We start from the raw sequence: 21,341 nt of genomic DNA, 5'->3' as shown, positions 1-21,341 counted from the left end.
AAGACTAAGCAGTGGGGGGTTTCCACACCTAAACCAGGAAGTAGTAAGACTCCCCTATGGAAAACTGTCTCAATGACTTGCTTTTAAAACTTCCAAGCACTTCCCAACTGAATGCTCCTTTGTGCGGAAAGATTGGTCTGCAGGCCAAAATCTGGGAACTCATTACCCAGGACAAATGGGTTTTAAATATAGTGTCCCAAGGATACTGATTTCAATTCCGCACCTTACCAACACCAAGTGGGTGGCCAGATCTACCCCCAAATCAGTGGGCAGAGGCCCAAAATCAAGTACTCTCTCTCTTAAGCATGGGGGCTATTCAGTTGGTACCAGAAGAGGAAAAGGGACAAGGTTTCTATTCGAGACTATTTCTGGTACCCAGAAAAGGCAATACATGTCATCCTATCCTGGACCTTTCTACTCTAAATACCTTTCTGGTGATTCCAAAATTCAAGATGCTGACTCTTCACCAGCTGCTTCCTATGCTAGACAAAGATGCGTGGTTGGCAACATTGGACTTAAAAGAAGCATACCTGCACATCCCTATCAGGGAGTCTTACAGAAGATACATATGCTTCAAAGCAGGCTACATGCACTATCAGTTCTCTGCACTGCCCTTTGGCTTATCTACTATGCCCAGGGTATTCACAAAGTGTCTAGCTCCAGTCATTGCTTTTTGCAGGCAAATAAATATTCAAATATACCCATACCTGGACGATTGTCTAATTCAAGCAGAAAGCCAGGACATACTTTTGAATCATCTGGTCTTTGTTCAAAGGGTGCTGACTTGTCTGTGGTACACCATAAATGAAAATAAATCACAACTGGTACCCTGTCAACAAATTATATTCCTGGGAGCAAGCTTGAATACAACTTCCCCGATGGCTTTCCTCACGCCAGAGAAACGGATTCTTTTGACAACCTACTTCAAACAAGTGGCCACAAAAACCCAGTTATCTGCAAGGCAAATACTGCAAGCCTTGGGATTCATGGCCTCCTGCATTCTTCTAATTCCATGTGTAAGGCTGCATATGAGGAAACTGCAATGGTATCTCAAAAGCTTATGGTGTCAACATTCACAGGATCTAGAAGCAATGATTCCTATCATACCTTACCTACACCTAGAGTTCCTTTGGTGGGCAGAGGCTTGCCACCAAAACAAGGGACTACCATTCACACTACCCCCTACCATCCAAACCCTGACAACAGATGCATCAGACTATGAATGGGGGGGCTCACCTGGCAGGGAAGTGCATTCAGGGCAAATGGAACCCATGTCAAATGCACCTACACATAAATCAAAAGAAAATGTTAGCTGTACAGAATGGTCTGACAGCCTTCAAGGACCACATTCTTCCAGGACAACTAATGGTAAAGATGGACAACACCATGATTATGTGGTACATAAACAATTGGGGGTACACACTCTTACCCCTCTGCAGACTAGCCATGGCACTGTGGAACACAGCCTTGAGCTACCAAGTGCATCTACAAGCTCAATTCCTGTCAGGAAAACTAAATACACTGGCAGATGGACTAAACAGAAACCTCCTGGACCCACATGAGTTGAAACTGAAACCAAGGATTTTCAACATGTTGACAAGCAAATGGGAGAGCCCAGACATAGACCTGTTTGCCTCCCCCAGAACCATTAATTGGACACATTTTTAACAAGGATTCCCCACAAACTAGCTTGGAAAGTGGATGCTCTATTCTTCAGCTGGAAAAACCTATCAGTTTATGCCTTTCCCCCTCTGCCTCTACTCTCCAAGGTACTACTAAAAATCAAACAAGACAAGCCAAGGATGATTTTAATTGCAACAAACTGGCCACGCCAACACTGGTACCCTCTCTTGTGCAGTGTGTCACTCTTGGCCCCATGGCACCTGCCTCAGACTCCTTCCCTGTTGTCTCAGCAGGAGAACCAGATTCTGCACCCTCAGCTGCAAACCCTGAACCTATCAACCTGGCTAATTACCTAATCTCTCCTTTACCACCCCTCAGTAAGTCAGTGATGGATATCATTTTAGAGGCTAGGAGGCCTAGTACCAGAAAATCTTATGCTGCAAAATGGAAAAGATTTTGTACCTTGAACCAATCAAAAGGGATGAACTTAGCAGTGCCCAATTTACCTCAGATTCTACAATATTTGACTGAGATGGTTCATAAGGTCTTGTCTTTTTCCTCCTTCAAAATTAATGCCTCAGCCATTTCATCTCATTACAGCACAGAGCCTCCTCTCTTATCTCACCCATTGTTCAAGCAGTTCCTCAGATGGGCCAAAAATTTAAGGCCACCCAGGAGAGCTCCTACTCCAGCATTGAACCTTAACTTTGTCTTGGAGAAACTCACTCTTCCTCCTTTCGAGCCAGCTGCTACTGCAGATTTAAAATTCCTTTCCCGGAAAACAGCTTTTCTTTTAGCAATCACTTCTGCAAGAAGGGTATCTGAATTACAGGCCCTTATGGCAGTGGAACCTTTCATCATCTTTCATGTGGACAGGGTGTCCCTCAGAACCAATCCCTCCTTCATGCCCAAGGTGGTATCCAGTGTGGCTCTTAGTCAGTCCATTCATTTGCTACTTTCTTTCCTAACCCACAGAACAAAGGAGAATGGATACTGCACTCCTTAGATGTACACAGACAACTTCGATTCTACTTGGACAGGATTAAACCTCAAAGGAAATCTGAACAACTACTGGTGGCATTTGCTGCAGGGACAGAGGGGAAAGCTATTTCAAAGCAAACCATTTCAAAATGGATAGGCCACTGCATTTATTTCTGCTATAAGCACTATGGAAAACCTATTCCACAGGGCATCAGACCCCATTCAACCAGGGCTGTATCTAACTCTACAGCCTTTCTTAGGGGCATCCCTAACAGGGACATTCTAGAGGCTGCTACCTGGAGTTCTGTACATACTTTCACCAAGCATTATCATTTGCCAATTTTCTCTAAATCCAGAGCTGGTTTTGCCTCTGCTGTCTTGCAGGCCCTTATAGCTGGTCCTAATTCTATTTAATTTCCTCCTCCCAACCTTAGCTTTAGGAATCTACCCAAATGTAATGACTGCAACAGTGAAACATGAAGGACATAGTATAGATGTTCATCATGTTACCCTGCTGCAGTCATCACACTTGGGTTATCCTGCCATCAGGCAGGCCCGCAGTCGGCCCGAATTCCAAAGTCTTGGTCCGGTGTCAGTTGCTGTCACTTCTTCCCTGACGTCAGTGCATCAGAGGTATATAAGAGGCATCCGACGCCATTTTCTTCAATCTTTCTTGCCGCGCAGTGCCCGAAGCAGAAGCAGTTCGCAAGTGCCGGTCGGCCGACACCTGAGATTTTCGATTTGAATTTCAGTCCGAAGTCTTCAATAAAGCTAAGTACCCCATTGGGGAACATTTTCTTGCCTCAGTCCGATGTCAGAAAAAGTTAATAATTGCATTTCTTGTGGGAAGCAAATACCTCATAAGGACTTCCATTCCTATTGCATTTCTTGCCTAGGCCCAGACCACGACGTCACAGGTTGTCGGTTTTGCGCTAGGTTTAATAAACGCACTATCAAACGCCGTTTTGACTTCGCACGGCATTACTTTGGTAGGAAATTCAAATATATCATGCCGTCGAAGCAACTGACGACCGCAATTCATAAAAAACGCAAGGATAAGGACAGGCAGCCTAGGAATAAGCCAGACCCCGAGGCCTCAGCTGGGCCTGTCGCTGGTTCTCCGGTTTTCAGTGAGGAGCCTACGCAGCCCCTGACGACCGCAGAGCTGAAACCCCAGACAGCTGCCGACTCCCACGTGGAGTCTACTAGGCCGACGCAGCCATCTACCGACACCGGAGCAGATTTAGACACTGGTGCAGAGGAAACACCTTCGGTTGCAGAAGGTGTCTTCAGACCGACTACACTCACCATTAAATCTTATGCTAAACTTAAAACTCCTTTAAAACCTAAGAAAACTGTTCATCAGTCTAGAGGTCAAGGGCCCATGCCTACGAAACAGATGCTTAAGATGGCTGAAGATTTAATTACCCTTATCAAGGGTTCCCATCCCCCTCCTGATAAAAGACCAAGACAAGAAGAGGATTATGCATCCTCTGACCAGGTTTCTCTCTCCTCAGATTCTTCTGAGGAACAGGATTACACTTTTCCACCTTATGAGGATTCTGATGCTGAAGACTCTATTCCCTCAGCATCTCCCTCTGAAGACTACTCCTTTGGGGAAACATTGCAGACTATGAGGGAACATTTCCACTGGGAAGGCCAGGATTACTCAGATTCTAAGAAAAGGCTCCGAGAGTTCCTTCTATTACCCTAGCACAGACCTCTTGCTATTCCTCCTGTTTTAGATATTGTGGATGATGTCTACTTGGAGTCTAGTTTAAATCCAGACTCTCTACCTCCTGCTCCAGCCAAACCAGACAGATACTACAGAGTACCTTACTCACACAAATTCCTTTATAAAAGCCCGGTAGCTGACCCAGAAACCATATCACAGGATCCTAAGGGAGCAAAAGCTTCCATGGCTAAAAATCCTCTGCCCTCTGAAAGAGATTCCAGAACCCTAGATAGATGGGGAAAGAAAATATACACCTCTGCAACTCTGGCTATGAGAGCATTAAATTGCCAGTTTCACATGTTGAAATATCAACAATTCCTGATGTCTCAGTTAAAACAAAAAATGAGCACACACTCAGAACAGCCTGAGTTCAAGGAACTGCAGGATCTGTTGAATGCAGCTGAACAGGTGGGCAAGCATACTTTACAATGCGGATTTGATTCACTGGAAGCTTCCTGTAGAGCAGCTGTTACTGGCTCTGTCATTCGTAGATATGCTTGGTTAAAAGAGCAAACCCTCCCTGACCATGTTAAAGCAAAATTATTAGATGCACCTTTACAACAGGATGTATTATTTCGTGTCAAAGAAGAAGAGGTTTTAAAGAAAATGGAGGATAAGGCTAAATCTATGCAAACGGTCAAGGATTTCTTGCAGGTACAACCCCCTCGCTTCAGCAGAAATTGGCCAACAAAAAATTGGTCCTTTCCAGCTTCAGACAGATCACAGAGGGGCAAATACAGACGCCCAAGGGGCGGAGGTCAGTCACAGGGCCCTTACAAACCTCGCCAATGGGGTTCTGCTACCCAGAAAGGAGGAGAAGACAGGCCCCAAGCTAGCAGAAGGCAGACACAATGACTCTGTCCTCAAACTACCAAGCAAATCTCTCCTGGCAACACCCTTGGGAGGAAAACTAACATTTTTTGCAGACAACTGGCACATCATCACAAAAGACAAAAGGGTTCTAAACGTTGTTTCTCAAGGATACAGATTCCACTTTCATACCTTACCAAGGCTCAAAGGAATGCCAAACCTGACACCAAATCAATGGGCAGAGGCACAAAAACAAATTACAGCTCTCATGAACATGAGAGCCATTCAACAGGTACCTACACAGGAGCAGGGACAAGGATTTTACTCAAGACTCTTCCTAGTTCCAAGAAAGGACAAAGCATGGAGACCCATTCTGGATCTTTCAATTCTGAACACATATCTGCAGGTACCAAAATTCAAGATGCTAACACTACAGCAGCTTCTTCCCATGCTGGGCAAGAATGCTTGGGTAGTCACTTTGGACCTCAAGGAGGCATACCTGCATGTCCGTATCAGACAAAATTGTAGAAGATACCTCCGCTTCATTGCAGGTTCAACGCATTATCAATTCTCTGCACTGCCCTTTGGCTTATCTACTGTGCCCAGGGTCTTCACAAAATGCCTGGCACCAGTAATTGCATACTGCAGACAAAGAGGAATTCAAATATACCCATATCTGGACGACTGTCTTATTCAAGCAGAAAGCAAGGACATTCTTCTACAGCATCTGGCATTTGTCAAACACCTTCTAAGTTGCCTAGAGTACACAGTAAACAAAAAGAAATCAAAACTAGTGCCCTCACAAAACATAACATTCCTGGGTGCTAGCTTGAATACAACGGCCCAGATGGCTTATCTCACGCCAGACAAACAACGAAAACTGTTTCAATATTTCAAAATAATGGCAACAAAGACCCAACTTCCTGCAAGAAAAATTCTGCAGGCCTTGGGATTCATGGCATCTTGCATTCTACTAATACCATTTGCAAAACTGCATATGAGGAAATTACAATGGTACCTGAAAAGTGTATGGACTCAGCACAGCCACAGCTTGGAAACAATGATTCCACTCATTCCCTGCCTTCAACAGGAGTTTCTATGGTGGGCACAGGCATGTCACCTCAGCAAGGGTCAGCCTTTCACCTTACCCACAGCCAGGCAAACTATGACAACAGATGCATCGGACTATGCCTGGGGAGCACACATGGCAGGACAGTGCATTCAGGGCAAATGGACTACAGATCAGAGACACCTGCATATCAATCAAAAAGAAATGCTAGCAGTGCAAAATGCCCTAACAACTTTCAAGGACCTTCTACACCCAGGACAACTACTAATAAGGACAGACAACATACGTACATAAACAAGCAAGGGGGCACACATTCCTACCCTCTATGCAGGCAAGCAATGTCCTTGTGGAACACTGCACTGTCTTACCAGGTTCAATTACAAGCACAATTCCTGCCAGGAAAGAAAAACACATTGGCAGACGACCTAAGCAGAAACATCATGGATCCACATGAATGGAAACTAGATCCACAAGTATTTGCAATGATAGCTCAAAAATGGGGACGCCCAGACATAGATCTGTTTGCAAGCCCCCACAACCACCAACTTCAAAAATTTTGCACAAGGACCGTCCACCCACTAGCTTGGAAAGTGGACGCTCTCTCATTCAGTTGGAAAACATTGACAGTGTATGCCTTCCCTCCACTGCCTCTTCTAGCAAAGGTACTGCTGAAAGTCAGATTAGAGAGGCCACAAATGATTCTCATTGCACCAGATTGGCCACACCAACATTGGTATCCAATTTTAAGGACCATGGTCCAGGGCCCACCATGGATTTTGCCAGAAATTCCACACCTGCTCACCCAGCGAGACAATCTGATTCTACACAGCCAGCTCAAGACTTTAAACCTGGCTGCATGGAAAATTACCTAAACAACCAGACAACACTTTTATCCAAAGTTGTTATGGATGTCATTCTGGAGGCCAGGAGGCCCAGTACCAGGAAAACCTATTCAGACAAATGGAAAAGATTTTGCACCTGGAACCAGGCTAAAGGCCTAAATCCCCTGGAGCCAAACATTCCTCAGATTCTACAATATTTAACTGAGATGTTACACAAAGGACTTTCCTTTTCATCTGTTAAGATCCACGCCTCAGCAATTTCAGCTCATTACAGCACGGATCCTCCTTTATTTTCACATCCACTCCTAAGACAGTACCTCAGAGGGGCTAGGAACTTAAGACTGCCAAGGAGAGCTCCAACACCTACTTCGGATCTCAACTTGGTCCTGGAAAAGCTTTCACTGCCGCCCTTTGAACCAGCATTTTCAACTGATTTAAAATTTCTTTCATGGAAAACTGCCCTACTACTAGCAATAACCTCAGCTAGAAGAGTCTCAGAGCTACAGGCACTAATGGCAGTGGAACCTTTCCTAATTCTTCATCAAGACAGTGTTTCTGTATGGACTAATCCTTCCTTTATGTCAAAGGTGGTATCCAGTGTGGCCCTAAACCAAACCATTCACTTGCCCACCTTCTTCCCAAATCCCCAGAATAAAGGAGAAAGACTCCTGCACTCTTTGGACATTCACAGGCAATTACATTACTACGTGGATAAAACTAAGGCTTTCAGAAAAACTGACCAGCTCTTTGTAGCCTATGCTACAGGATCACAAGGAAAAGCTATCTCAAAACAGACCATTTCTAAATGGATAGGGCATTGCATACGTTTCTGCTACACACATCATGGGAAACCAGTACCTGCTAACATTAGGTCCCACTCCACCAGGGCTACAGCTACATCAGCAGCCTTTCTCAGGGGAGTGCCAACCAAGGATATTCTGGAAGCTGCTACTTGGAGTTCAGTGCACACCTTCACCAAACACTATCACTTACCTCTTTACTCTAAGACTAGAGCTGGTTTTGCCACTGCAGTTTTGCAGGGCCTACTAGCCTCTTCTAACTCTGTTTGACTCCACCTCCCCTCCTTAGCTTTTGGATTCAACCCAAGTGTGATGACTGCAGCAGGGTAACACGATGAACATAGTACAGTTTTGTACCTACCATAAATGTAGATGTTCGAGTGTTCACCCTGCTGCAGTCCAGGTTATCCTCCCTCCCTCCATCCCCTCTGAACTAGCTGAACATATCTCTACCACTTTATCCTATACTACCTCTGTGGTGTATTTGCTTGTACCTAAGGGTTTTGTTTTATTTTTATATAGCCATATGTATATATATATCTATATATAAATATATATATATATATATATATATATATATATATATATATATATATATATATATATATATATATATATATATATATATATATTGCCTACCTTTTGGGGGCACCTGACATCTGGGGCAAGAAAAACTGAAGAAAATGGCGTCAGATGCCCCTTATATACCCCTGATGCACTGACGTCAGGGAAGAAGCGACAGCAACCGACACCGGGCCAAGACTTTGGAATTCGGGCCGACTGCTGGCCCGCCTGACGGCAGGATAACCCAAGTGTGATGAATGCAGCAGGGTGAACACTCGAACATCTACATTTATGGTAGGTACAAAACTGTACTTTGTGTACACTTACCATAAATGTAGATGTTTGAGTGTATTCACTGTTGCAGTCCTGGTTACCCACCCTCCAGCCCCCTCTTCTTTTGGCTACACCTCTATTCTCACTTACTATGCTCAAAAAGCTTTTTGGTGTATTTGCTTTTTTGTTGGAGGTATTTCCTTGTATTATGGATTTAATTGCTTCCCATTAGGGGGCACCTGACATCTGGGGCAAGAAAAACTGATGTAATGGTGTCGGCTGCATGTTTTATACCCCTGACGACCTGATGTCATAGAAGAAGGGACAGCAACCGATGCAGGACCCAAGACTTTATTAATCAGGCCGATTGAAGGCTACTGCAAGCAGATAACCCAAATGTAATGACTGCAACAGCGAATACACTCAAACATCTACATTTATGGTAAGGGTACACAACTGTACTTTTTCAACTTACAGTTTGTCATACCTACATAGAAGCTGGGACTGGAGTTACATTGCACCAAGTAAACCACATTTTCTGTATGACAATCCGCATGTAACTTAAAAACATATTTCTTGTTACTAATAGGATGTACAAAATAGCCTTTATCACTAATATAGGGGCATGCTTTGCAGTGCATGTAGGAAAAAGTTCCTTCTCTGCTAGATAGGGGTGTATGTGTCAACGTGAAACCAGATTCATGGCAAAACAAATCTTTTAGATTACTGTTATGCCTAAAACCACACAGGTTCCGTATCTAACATTCCTTTCAACTTATTCATTAATATTTTCCAATTTTGTTTTATAATGTCACAGACCCCATTTATATTATTGCTGTACCGCAGCATGACCCTAGGTTTATCCCTGCAACTAGAGCCTGTATCTGCCACTGCTCCTAAAGGGCTCCTATTAGCTGAAAACCAGGGACTAGCTTTGTCTTTCCTATGTTCCCGTGACTTATCCAGAGCCTTGTTCACTATATTCTCTGTGTAGCCCCTCTTTATCATATGCTAGAGAAGTCATTATTTAGATTTTCATAGCATGCACCCCAAACCTACTTTTAATAATATAGTGGTAGGGCAGGGGCATAGGGTGTCAAGCCTCTGTAAGGAGGAAGATACTTTTAGTCAAGAACTTGACACACTTCATGGTCATATGATAAAGAGGGACTACACAGAGAGTATAGTGAACAAGGCTCTGGATAAGTCACGGGAACATAGGAAAGAACAAAGCTAGTCCCTGGTTTTCAGCTAATAGGAGCCCCTTAGGAGCAGTGTCAGATACAGGCTCTAGTTACAGGGATAAACCTAGGGTCATGCTGCAGTATAGCAATAATATAAACGGGGACTGTGACATTATATTACATTTATATTATAAATGGAACCTAAGTTTGTTTTTAGGCATAATAGTAATCTAAAAGATTTGTTATGCCATGAACCTGGTTTGAAGTTGACACATAGACCCCTATCTAGTAGAGTAGGAACGTTTTCCGGTAAACACTGCAAAGCATGCCCTTATATTAGTGATAAAGGCTATTTTGTACATCCTATTAGCAAGAAAAGATATATTTTAAGTTATTTGCGGATTGTCATGCAGAAAATGTGATTTACTTGGTGCAATGCAACTCCTGTCCCAGCTGCTATGTAGGTAAGACAAACTGTAACTTGAAAACAAGGATTTTACATCATTTGTCATCCGGTTGAAGGATGAACGAAATGCTTTAAGTCTACATACTATGACCTTTCCAGATCATGTTTTTTTCTTTATGTTCGTTCAAATTGTAGGCATGAATAAAAGAGGGGGGACATAGTAAATGTTACTGAATGCAATGAGTTAAAATGGATAATAGAATTAGCAGCAGACCACCCACCTGGTCTAAATACTAATATTCCTTTAAAACCAGCCCTAAAGAAGAGATGGGTTATTTACTTAATGTGATTGGTTGTTTAGGTGTTAGTTGCTGTATAATATATGGCCTTGGTGTTTGTTAAAAATATTGTCTGAAGAAGGGTTACCCGAAAGCGCTAACGTTTTAAAACTGCTGCTTTAAATAAAGTGTGTGATGGTCTGCTGGACTCTGCTCTTCGTTTTATTACTTTTATTACTGTCTATTGAAGCTGTTTGGGGGAGCAGTGACCTTAAGAGAGGAAAGTCAGGATCTTAACTGTTGGTTACCGTTTTCCTCTGTGTGTGTGTGTGTGTGTGTGTGTGTGTGTGTGTGTGTGTGTGTGTGTGTGTGTGTGTGTGTGTGTGTGTGTGTGTGTGCATGCGTGTGCATGCGTGTGTGTGTGTGTGTGTTGCAGTTGTGAGTTTCCTTTTACTCATGTAGTTATGAGATGAAATCAGTCAGTGCTTAGTATGACATGCTCATCCTTATTGCTGCTTAACTACTCTTCATACAAAGCTTTTATCAAGGTTTCTTGTCATGCACCACAATACAAACTGTACTTCCACATGTAAAAGTTTGTTAGCATAAGAAAGATTTCATATGTAATCATTGCTTATCATGTCTTTTCTAGCACTTCTTGTTCTCCCCCTCACTAGTGCATGCAAAGTGTTGCTCCTTGTGGTCTTTTATTGTACCCAAACCACACAGAGATATTCTTCTTGCCTGTCATAGCCTATTTCATTAATACCTTATAGTACTTTGTTTGTGCTTCTGTTGTCTCTTTTTGTGAGTATAGGGCCCTCAACTGCTTACAATTTACTGCTACCAAGTCCCTTTGGATTACTGATTGATGTCTTTCAAGGACTGTCACAGCTGTTTTCTGTCTCAAAGTATGTGTTAGTTTGGAAGTAGTTCCAGTGTCTCAGCTCCCTTTTTCTAGTTTCCCATTTTTTTCTTAAATCTAGTTGAAAGTTCAATTCCACCTACTTGTATCTGTCAGTGATTCCTTCTGATTCTGCTGCATCCGGATCTTAATTGTCTTTATGCAAGTAAACCTGGTAATGTTTTACAACTCGGTTACTGCAGCTTTGTTCCTCAAACTTAATATCAAACCTTACACTATCAGCCTCTTGCCTTTTTTAAGCATTTAATATGTACTCAAATAAATGCACTGTGGCTTTGGTGTTAAGTAAGAGTTATGATGAGACCTTGTTCAGACATTTTGCAGTATGCGGCTCTGGCAGACTTCCATATTTTTCCCCATGTAAACATGAACCAGATATAGCGTAAAGTCAGTTTTGTGCTCTACTCTGCAGTCACTAGTTCTTAAATTAAGTGTTCAGCTGTGCAGATGAAAAGTTTGATTCCTTCTGCAATTGTTGAGTTTTCCATTTACAGTCTTATCTGCTGCTGTTTGTATGAATGCCACGTACCCAGCAGGGTGTAACAAGATGTCTGCCTGACCACATTCAGTTTTGCTTCATTTCTTTTCCTTTTGCTCCGTGTAACACACCGATGAGTAAGAAGTCTTTCTTTGTAACATTTTGACCCTATTTCTTGCTAATTATTGTACCTGCTCTTGGTCTGTCACCCCACTTACTCCCTTCATCTGGAGGAAATTGACTGAGAGGAGTACCATTGAGGTCTCTTAATGTTTTTCATTTTTTTTCTCCTGCCTTAACATCACATGCACCTGCCAAGGATGCTCTGGATGCCCAGAGAGGATGTCCCCTCACTATCACAAGACACATTCCCTCAAAGCAGCTCTGGTACTTCTGGTGTGGTCTCTGCTGTCTCTACCAGGGAGATAGTACCAACCAGTGGGCCTTCAAGTGAAGACAATCTCCACCCTCACCTTGGTAGAGGTGAGTGAGCCATGCTGCTTCAGTCTTTCTTGCCCCCCCCCCACCTCTCTCTCCTTCCCTGCCTGGTTCCTCTCCAGTTGGGGCTGCTAATGAAAACCTGATCAATTGAGCTGCAGTCAGGGCTCTGTCCCTCTGCTGCATCAAAGGTCAAATGTGTGAGTACCAAGACTACTGTGACTCTCCTTTTTTTTTGTCTTGAGCAGAGCAGTGTGTAAGGCAATGTGTGGAATTAATAGTGCAGCACACAACAGGATTATTCCTGACACCATTTAGGCTAGGAAAATCTTCATTATAGCTAGTGGTATTTTTCTGTTTTTTTTTTTTTTTTATATATTTGGAGTATTATTCCCCTAAAAGCAGAGACAGCATTATGATATTATAAAAGTGTGGTACATTTCCACAGCACTTTCATTTATTGGGTAGTGGTATAGGAGTGTAACACAGGAGTACTCTGGATATATTTCAGTTGGTAGAACAGACCCCTGTTCTTTTTTAAATTAATGCAGGTTACTCAAATGTGTGTATTCTGAAACTGCTTTTTGCTTGTTTGTTTCCTTTTTTATGAATGCCAAGCTCATTCTCTGTGTTATGCATGATTCACTGATCATTTCTTTTTCGGTTTGTAGTCAATGGTGGCTGGTCTACCTGGACGGAGTGGTCAGTATGTAGCGTCCGTTGTGGAAAAGGCTACCAGAAGCGTACCCGGACCTGCACCAACCCTGCTCCACTAAATGGAGGTGCTTTCTGTGAAGGACAAAATGTGCAGAAAGTTGCTTGCACTACTATATGCCCAGGTATGCCTTTCATTTGTGCATGGCCCTTAATAAAGTTCACCCATAATTTTGTGTCCAGCAGGGCTGCACAGTATGTTAGTCACTGGCCACTTTAATAACAGCAACATTTTTGCCTTAATAATTTTGTGCTTAATTGATTGACACAAAGTTTAGTGTGTATGTGTGTATGTGTGTGTGTGTGTGTGTGTGTGTGTGTGTGTGTGTCTGTGTGTGTGTGTGTCTGTGTGTGTGTGTGTGTGTGTGTGTGTGTGTGTGTGTGTGTGTGTGTGTGTGTGCACTTTAGTACTGTGTCCATGTCCCATTTGTATTCACTGAGCACATGTTTGGAGACTTATTAGATGTCCTTCTATTCCCATGTTGCAGTATTCATACTGTGGGATTTCCAGCCCTTAGGCGACCTGACATTGGCTCCTGTACAAAAGCTTAAACCTGGCTGCTATAGGTCCGTGGGACATCACACGTAGGGCCATAAACTATGGAATGTAAATGTGACGTCGGCACGCACAGACCTCTGAACCTTTCAACCGCAGGTGACGATTACTTCAACTGCTTCGCTCCTACATCCAAAGACTTGGAAAAGATAAGTACCCCATTGGGGTTTGACTTTTTCGTACTTTCTTAAGCTTTAGCTGGATTGCTGTAGTTGCTTTTCTTTAGCTGATGCCGGAGAAAAAGAGTAAATATAGTTGCGGGCGCCAGATTCCGCACAAAGCCTCCCACGACCGCCGTGTCTTTTGCTTAGGTAAAGAGCATGACCACAAGGCCTGCTCTATTTGCCAATCCTTCGTACCCAAGACCTTATGCAGCTATCTGTCCGTGTTAAATCTATTTTTAGAAAATCTAAAGCTTAAATGCCTCGCGCTTAGGATGGATCCAGAGTTGGCTGCCCAAGCTGAACAACCACGGAAGAAGGCCAAGGTTTGCAGGACTTCTCCAGATGCTAGTCTGCCTTTGGATGTCCTGCTGACTACCATTCTAGGGGCCGAGGGACACCCGATTACTCTGATGGCTCTTCTGAAAGAGGCTGTGTCAGTACCCATGGAAAGCATGTCAGCGGAGTTGATTCAGATGTTGGTCATAACCGACATTGAGGGGGAACCATTGCTGGACAGGCCAACCGAGACCTCTCCTACACCAGTGTAGGCCTCTGTTTCCTTGCCCATCCAGATGCACACTCCTTCTAAAAGGAAGCAGAAAACTAAATACTTGAGCCCGACGCCTCCGGCAGCCCCAGACTGGGAGTCCTTCACTTCCTCCTTGATGCAGGCCTTTGTGGTACTTAGGCCTACAGGCCCTACTCCCACTAGCATCCCTGTACTGAGCCCTAGGCTGGCTTCTGCCTCCTCCCTACCTTTAGCATCTACTCAGCAAACAGTTACCCCGGAAGACCCAGACCCATCTTACTCCTCCTCTGAGGAATATGTCTCCTATCTTTCACAGATTGCCTCTCCCATAGACTATTACTCACCTGAATGGTACTCCCCACCTGAGGACTTATCATTTGGGGAGACTATCTCAAAAGTGAAAGAGTATTTCAAGTGGGATACTTCTTTAGTCCCTGAAACCCAGAAGAGATACTTTGAGCTTCTACAGCTTGACTCCCCTTCACCTTCAGCCATCCCTCCAGTACTCCCAGCTTTCTTGGATGCCTTCACTTCTGTTTCCAAGAACCCAGACTCTCACCCTCTTGCCCCTAAGAGGCTATTTAGGTTTTGCAAAGTCCCTGATGACTGCAAGTTCATAATAAAACCATCTTTGGCCAACCCAGCTGTTACTGCAGTATCCCCAGACAGACAGTCTAGGCAGTTGCCTTCTGCTTCCCTACTGCCATCCGACAAAGACAGCTAAACCATGGACATGATGGGGGAAAAGTATACACCTCCTCTACCCTAGCTTTCAGGGGTATAAACTACCAAACTCACATGGTGAAGTATGCCCTAGACCTAATCTCTCAGGCCTCCACCTTATTGGCTACCACCCCGGACTGTCTATCCAAATCTGACATTTCCTCCAAATTGTCACTGGCCACCCAAGTTGCCAGACACTCTATCCCCTGCAGCTGTGATGCTGCAGAAGCAGTTGCCAGATCTGCTGCCACTGCATCCACCTTGCACAAATACTCCTGACTCAGACTACAACCTCTGCCAGATGATTTTAAAGCCAAGATCATGGATGCTTCTTTGGATAACAACCTTCTATTTGGCAAGAATGCTGCAAACCTTTTTAAAAACTTGCAAGAAAAAAGCAAGGAACTTCAGGACATTAAGCACTTGCTGGTGTCCCCAGTACCCAGATATTACAGGAACTACCCAGCCAAAACACCCTTTGTTAGAAAGGCCACTTCCACATCTCACCACTCTACTGCCTGACCATGTAGGGGATCTCGGAGACAACCTTATCCCAGACCCCTACAGCCACAACCCCCAAACAAACAGCCATTTCCAGATAGAGGGGGACCCTCCTTTGCATGACTGCCTTGCCCAAGTGCCCCTGTCTGCCCGCCTTACCCAATAGCTCCCTTTTTGGAAAGCCATCACTACAGATCGGTGGGTTCTTTCCATCATCCAAAAAGGATACTTTCTGAAAAGAAAAACCTACACCAATACAAATTCCTTTCCCTCCCAAAAATCAACTCCCTCTGTTTCCTCCCATCCTGCAGGAACTAGTCTCCCAAGGAACCATAGAACCAATTCCCTCAGGTCAGGAGGGGTGAGGCTTCTAATCCCACCTCTTCTTAGTCTCAAAAAAGGATGGCCCCTGGAGACCTATCCTGGACCACCCTTACCTAAACCTGTTCCTACAGGTTCCCTCCTTCAAGATGCTCTCCCTTCAAACTCTTTTAGCCTTCATTCCACTTCAGGCTTTCATGGTTACCCTGAACCTAAAGGATGCATACCTGCACATCCAAGTCAGACCCTCCCACAGGAGGTTCCTGCTCTTCTCTGGACCCTTTTCTCATTTTCAGTTTACTGCATTGCCTTTTGGTTTGTCTACGGCACCCAGAGTTTTTACCAAGTGCTTGGCCCCAGCCATCATCCACTGCAGAACAAAGGGAATACAAATCTACCCTTACTTGGATGACGTTCTCATTTTGGCAGAATCACAGTCCACCCTTCTGGCAAATCTCCAATTCACCATGTCCCTTCTAAAAAACCTGGGTTTCACTCTCAACCTCCAAAAATCCTCTCTCCTCCCACAGCAGGACAAGGTTTTCCTAGGGTGCAGAATCGGAACAGATCTAATGAGATCCTTCTTACCACCAAACAAGGTACAATCCTTCTCCTCCCATTTTCTATGTCTATTGACAGAGTCACATCTATCTACAAGACAGTTTCTACAAACTATAGGTCTCATGGCTGCCACCATTCCCATGCACTCACTAGCAAGGGTGCATATGAGGAAATTCCAATGGTACTTAATGACTGTTTGGTCCCAGAGCAACAACCTCTAGGCAAACTCATCCCCCTTCTACCCTGTCTAAAATTAGAGCTGAAGTGGTGAATTCAGCAGGTTTCCAACAACCAGGGAATTCCTCTTCAGCTTCCTCCCACTTCCCTGTCTGTGCACACAGATACATCAGACCTAGGATGGGGAAGCAACCCTGCAGGGCTACAGGGTACAACAGTGGTGGTCACCTGCCCTGCAAAAACAGCACATCAGTGTCAGGTGATGACTGCTGTCCTCCTAGCTGTAAAAGTTTTCTTTCCCATGCTGCAACCAAGAATTGTCCACATTGTGACAGACAACACGACTGTCATGTGGTACCTGAACAAACAAGGAGGGACAAACCCATAACGGTTATGTCGGATAACCCTGATATTCTGGGAAATAGCAGCAAAACACAACCTCTTCCTAAAAGCCTCATACACCCCCTCTCAGGAAAACAAGCAAACAGACTTGCTCAGCTGAACCACATCTCTTCAACACGAATGGATGTTACACAGGGATACCTTCCTACACATAGTCCACTAGTGGGGCACATCACAACTGGATCTGTTTGCCTCCCCCCAGAACAGACAACTAAACAAATTTTGCAGCAGGACTCACTCACCACTAGCTTGAAGAGTGGATGCCTTCAGTTTTTCATGGCAGGGAATGTACCTGTATGCCCTCCAACCCTTCCCTCTATTTCAAAGAGTCCTTCTGAAAATCAAGAAGGAACAACCAAAAATCTTGCTGGTGACTCCCTATTAGCCAAGGCAACACTGGTTCCCCCTTCTGTTTTCACTAGCCAAGGGCAGTCACCACAAGTTACCCTACCAGGCAGGGATCTCTTCTGAACCCACAACTGTCTTTACTACAACTAACTCTGTGGGTGATCAACTTTTGATCTCTTTTAGACAACACTACTCGGAAGACGTGCTCTCTGTCCTGAGGGAGGCCAGGAAACCAGCAACTAGAAAAAACTACTTGTCTGAATGGCAGAGATTCTCCAAATGGTGTTCTCTGAGAAACAAGGACCCATTTCTAGCAGATCCTTCCTTGGTCCTGAACTATACCTGTGGACTCATTAAGGAGGGACTAGCTTACTCTTCTGTCAAAGTCCATCTCTCACCCATTTCTGCATGATTGCCTTTACAGCCACCTCTTCTCTCCAGACTGGTTCACCAAGAAAGCCCATTCCTCCTTCCTGGGATGTCAACTCCATGCTAGAAAAGCTTACCCTCCTTCCTTTTGATCCAGCCAGCACAGCATCTCTTCAAATGTGCACATTGAAAACCATCCTTTTAGTGGCTATTGCTTCTGCTAGAAGGGTGTCTGAATTACAGGCCCTGATGGCTTCCCCTGCTTACACCACCTTCCACAATGACAGGGTTTCCCTATGCACTAACCCCTCCTTTATGCCCAAAGTAGTTAATGAGCTTTCCTTAAACCAGTCTATTCACCTGCCCACCTTCTTCCCCTCTTCTACTAAGTCCATGGAGAGGATCCTCCATTCCCTAGATGTACATAAGCAACTGAGATTCTATTTGGACAAAACCAAGTCTTTCAGAAAATCTGACCAACTGTTCATTTCCTTCCATCCCAGGCCCTTGGGTAAGGCAGTCTCCAAAAACACTATCTCCTCCTGGATAATAAAATCAATCCTTTTTTGCTAGTCTCATCATCACAAACCATTGCCTCAAGGAGTGCAAGCGCATTCTACCAGAGGCATGGCTACCTCTAAGGCCTTCATGAAAGGACTAGACACAGCTTTCATCATGGCGGCAGCCACCTGGTCCACAGTCTATACTTTCTCTAAGCACTACAAGCTGGACCAGGTCTCTAGGGCCAGGGCAGGATGTGCCAGGACAATCCTGCAAGATTCCTAGAATCCTCCACCTCTGCCACCTCCCAACATTCCTCCTAGCTGTGGTACTCTCCCATAGTATACATACTGCAGCATGGGAATAGAAGGACATAGAATAATTGTGTAAAATCTGGCCATAACCATAGATGTCCTTCTCTTCCATGTTGCAGTATTCCTTCCCACCCTCCATCACCCTGATATCCTTTATCTTCTCTAGGGTATACCCTCACTGCAGGCCACTCATTGCAGCCCTGCAAGGACATTTGCTTTTGCTTCTCCTTGGCCTTTTAGTCTCTTCTCTGGGCTTCAAGTTCTGAGGTCAGTACATGCCGACATCACATTTATACTCCATGGTTTATAGCCCTACACGTGTGACATCCCACGCACCTATGGCAGCCAGGCTTAAGTTTTTGTATAGGAGCTGACATCAGGTCACTTGAGAGCTGGAAATACCACAGTATGAATACTGCAACATGGAAGAGAAGGACATCTATGGTTATGATAAGATTTTACACAACTATTATATCTCAAATGAATGTACAGTAAGTTGATGTTAAATCATTTTGCAAGCATTACTTGAGAGAAACCGAAAAATTCCATGTGAAAACTACTACTGATTTACTTTCATTAGTCAATAGTCATTTCATGTTTGCATATGTTGATCACTTGACATAACCACCCCCCACAATGTGTATTATTTATGTATATTATCCTTAGACAATATGTATTATCTATGTGTAATATTTATATATATTATCCTTAGATAATACATTTAGCACCGCTGACTCAAACACCAAATTGCTTGGCGTTACTATAGATAGCCAATTAAAATTTGAGCTACATACCTTAAACTGTATCAAAAAGCCCAATCAAAAACTAAGTCTTCTATATCGCAACAACAAATATATACCTAACAAGTCTAGAACTATACTGGCTCAGACATTTATTCTACCATCCCTGCTGTATGCTGCCCCCATACTTACTAACCTCCAAAATAAACTATTAACCAAACTAGAAACCATCTATAACAAGATAGCCAGATTTACAGCCAGTAGTAGCTACAAATCCCATCATTGTATATCCCTGAAAAGCTTAAGATGGCTTGAGCTCCCCCACATGGTTCAAATATCACAACTACAAATTGTACTTACCATCCTAAATAGCTCCAACTCCTGCCCTGACCTTACTTCCATAGTTACACCCTACACACCCAGTCGTGACCTCAGAAGCACACAACAAAACCTTCTGCAGGTGACCAATCCAAACATAAATATTGGAAAAATGCTTTACAGTCATTCAATTGCATTATCATGGAACAAACTTCCATTGTCCCGTCACTCCACTACCAAAAGTGGAGAATTCAAAAAGCAACTAAAAATTAATTTCTAACATGCATGGATCTGTACTTGTCAGGAAATAACCTAATGAATTTTTCCTTCTTCTCTCAATCAACATATCTCCCTTTGTCTGCTATCTAAACGGTCTACACATACTCTCTCTGCAGGTAGTACCTATGCTGTTAAATGCATCCTTGGATTCCTTGTTGTATGTACTATGTCATGATGTTACTCTGAATTGTACGTTACATATTTTTTTTATTTTAGGCATTGCTGTATTCCTTGTATATAACGTAATACTAACCAAACTTCTCAAACATGTTGCTACTGCATTCTCAATATACTCTACTTTTGCCTTGTAAATATTCATCTTCTGTACTTCTGGTTCTCTGTTTTTGTACTGTTATGTATCTTACAACTTGAATTGTTAGTTTTTTTTTTCTTATTTTTTTTAATTACTTTCCTGGAGCTTTTCTCCTCGGGTCTCCTCTAAAAAAGGGCTCTATGGGCCCAGTTGGATTAACCCGGTTAACAAATGTAAAAATAAAAAATAAATAAATAAAATAAATAAATATATTTATCTACCTATATATAGATATACACGTACACAGATACACACACACAGACACACACACACACAGACACACACACACACACACACACACACACACACACACACACACACACACACACACACACACACACAGACACGTAAAAAAAGACATGCATACAAAAGCTTCTCTGTATGATGGTAACTAGGCAGAAGTGCTTGTTTACTGTAGTGGTGAAGGAGCTTGAATATTGAGCGAATCATACCTAATGATACAGAACGAAACATATTAGCTGCTTATAGACTTGATCTCCTTCTGAGATGTTGATTTTTTGTAATGTTTCTTTGTGTATGTGACATGTACATTTCTTGTAATGTGCATAACTGATGGAGAAAGTGCTTGGCCACAAATCATGTGGTTTATAAAGCACATTATTAATATGTAGGGTAAGGACGTGGCTAGGCTTCTAAGGGTCCTAGGGCCTAGTAACTTCCTGTGATCCGATGTAGAATCCTGTGTAGAATCTGTTGTGCTGAATACTGTCTGATATGGTATTTTGTTAAGTTTATACACAAAGCTACTGGACAGCTTCTTGAAATTCAAGGAACATGGTACCAAACATGGAGTACAGTTCAGTTAACACCTCAAATAAAGATTACTGCTTGATTTTAGGGTTCAGAACTCTGCTGTAGCTTATCTTCCTTCTCCTGCACCTATATTCTTGGGTAAAAATATACCTTTGGCTCACTCACCTTTTAAGACGACATACTTCTAGTGCGTGTCATTTATTCTCCATCATCCAGCTTTCACACAGAGCTACAGGCAGGAGAGTTTGGGAGGTAGAAAGGTGTGCTGCATTGGCCTGTAACCAGTGTGTGTTTTCTTGTAGAGAGCTTAACCTTCATTGTCTTTATGTCA

At 43.4% G+C, this 21,341-nt stretch overlaps 1 protein-coding gene across 3 annotated transcripts in view; it reads left to right on the top strand.

Moving 5' to 3' along the window:
• Nucleotides 1–21,341, top strand: part of UNC5C (unc-5 netrin receptor C) — a 1,141,364-nt gene that overhangs the window by 911,360 nt on the left and 208,663 nt on the right. For all 3 annotated transcript variants that reach the window (XM_044061271.1, XM_044061273.1, XM_044061270.1), the window contains exon 6: nt 13,078–13,245. In XM_044061271.1, coding sequence (XP_043917206.1) covers nt 13,078–13,245 — 168 coding nt within the window. The remainder of the gene's footprint in view (nt 1–13,077; nt 13,246–21,341) is intronic.

This window comes from Protopterus annectens, chromosome 2.part0 (assembly GCF_019279795.1).
Source record: "Protopterus annectens isolate FY-2018-M chromosome 2.part0, PAN1.0, whole genome shotgun sequence".
NCBI lineage: Eukaryota > Metazoa > Chordata > Ceratodontiformes > Protopteridae > Protopterus > Protopterus annectens.
The sequence above is the reverse complement of the archived record's forward strand: the minus strand, read 5'-3'. Positions and strand labels throughout refer to the sequence as shown.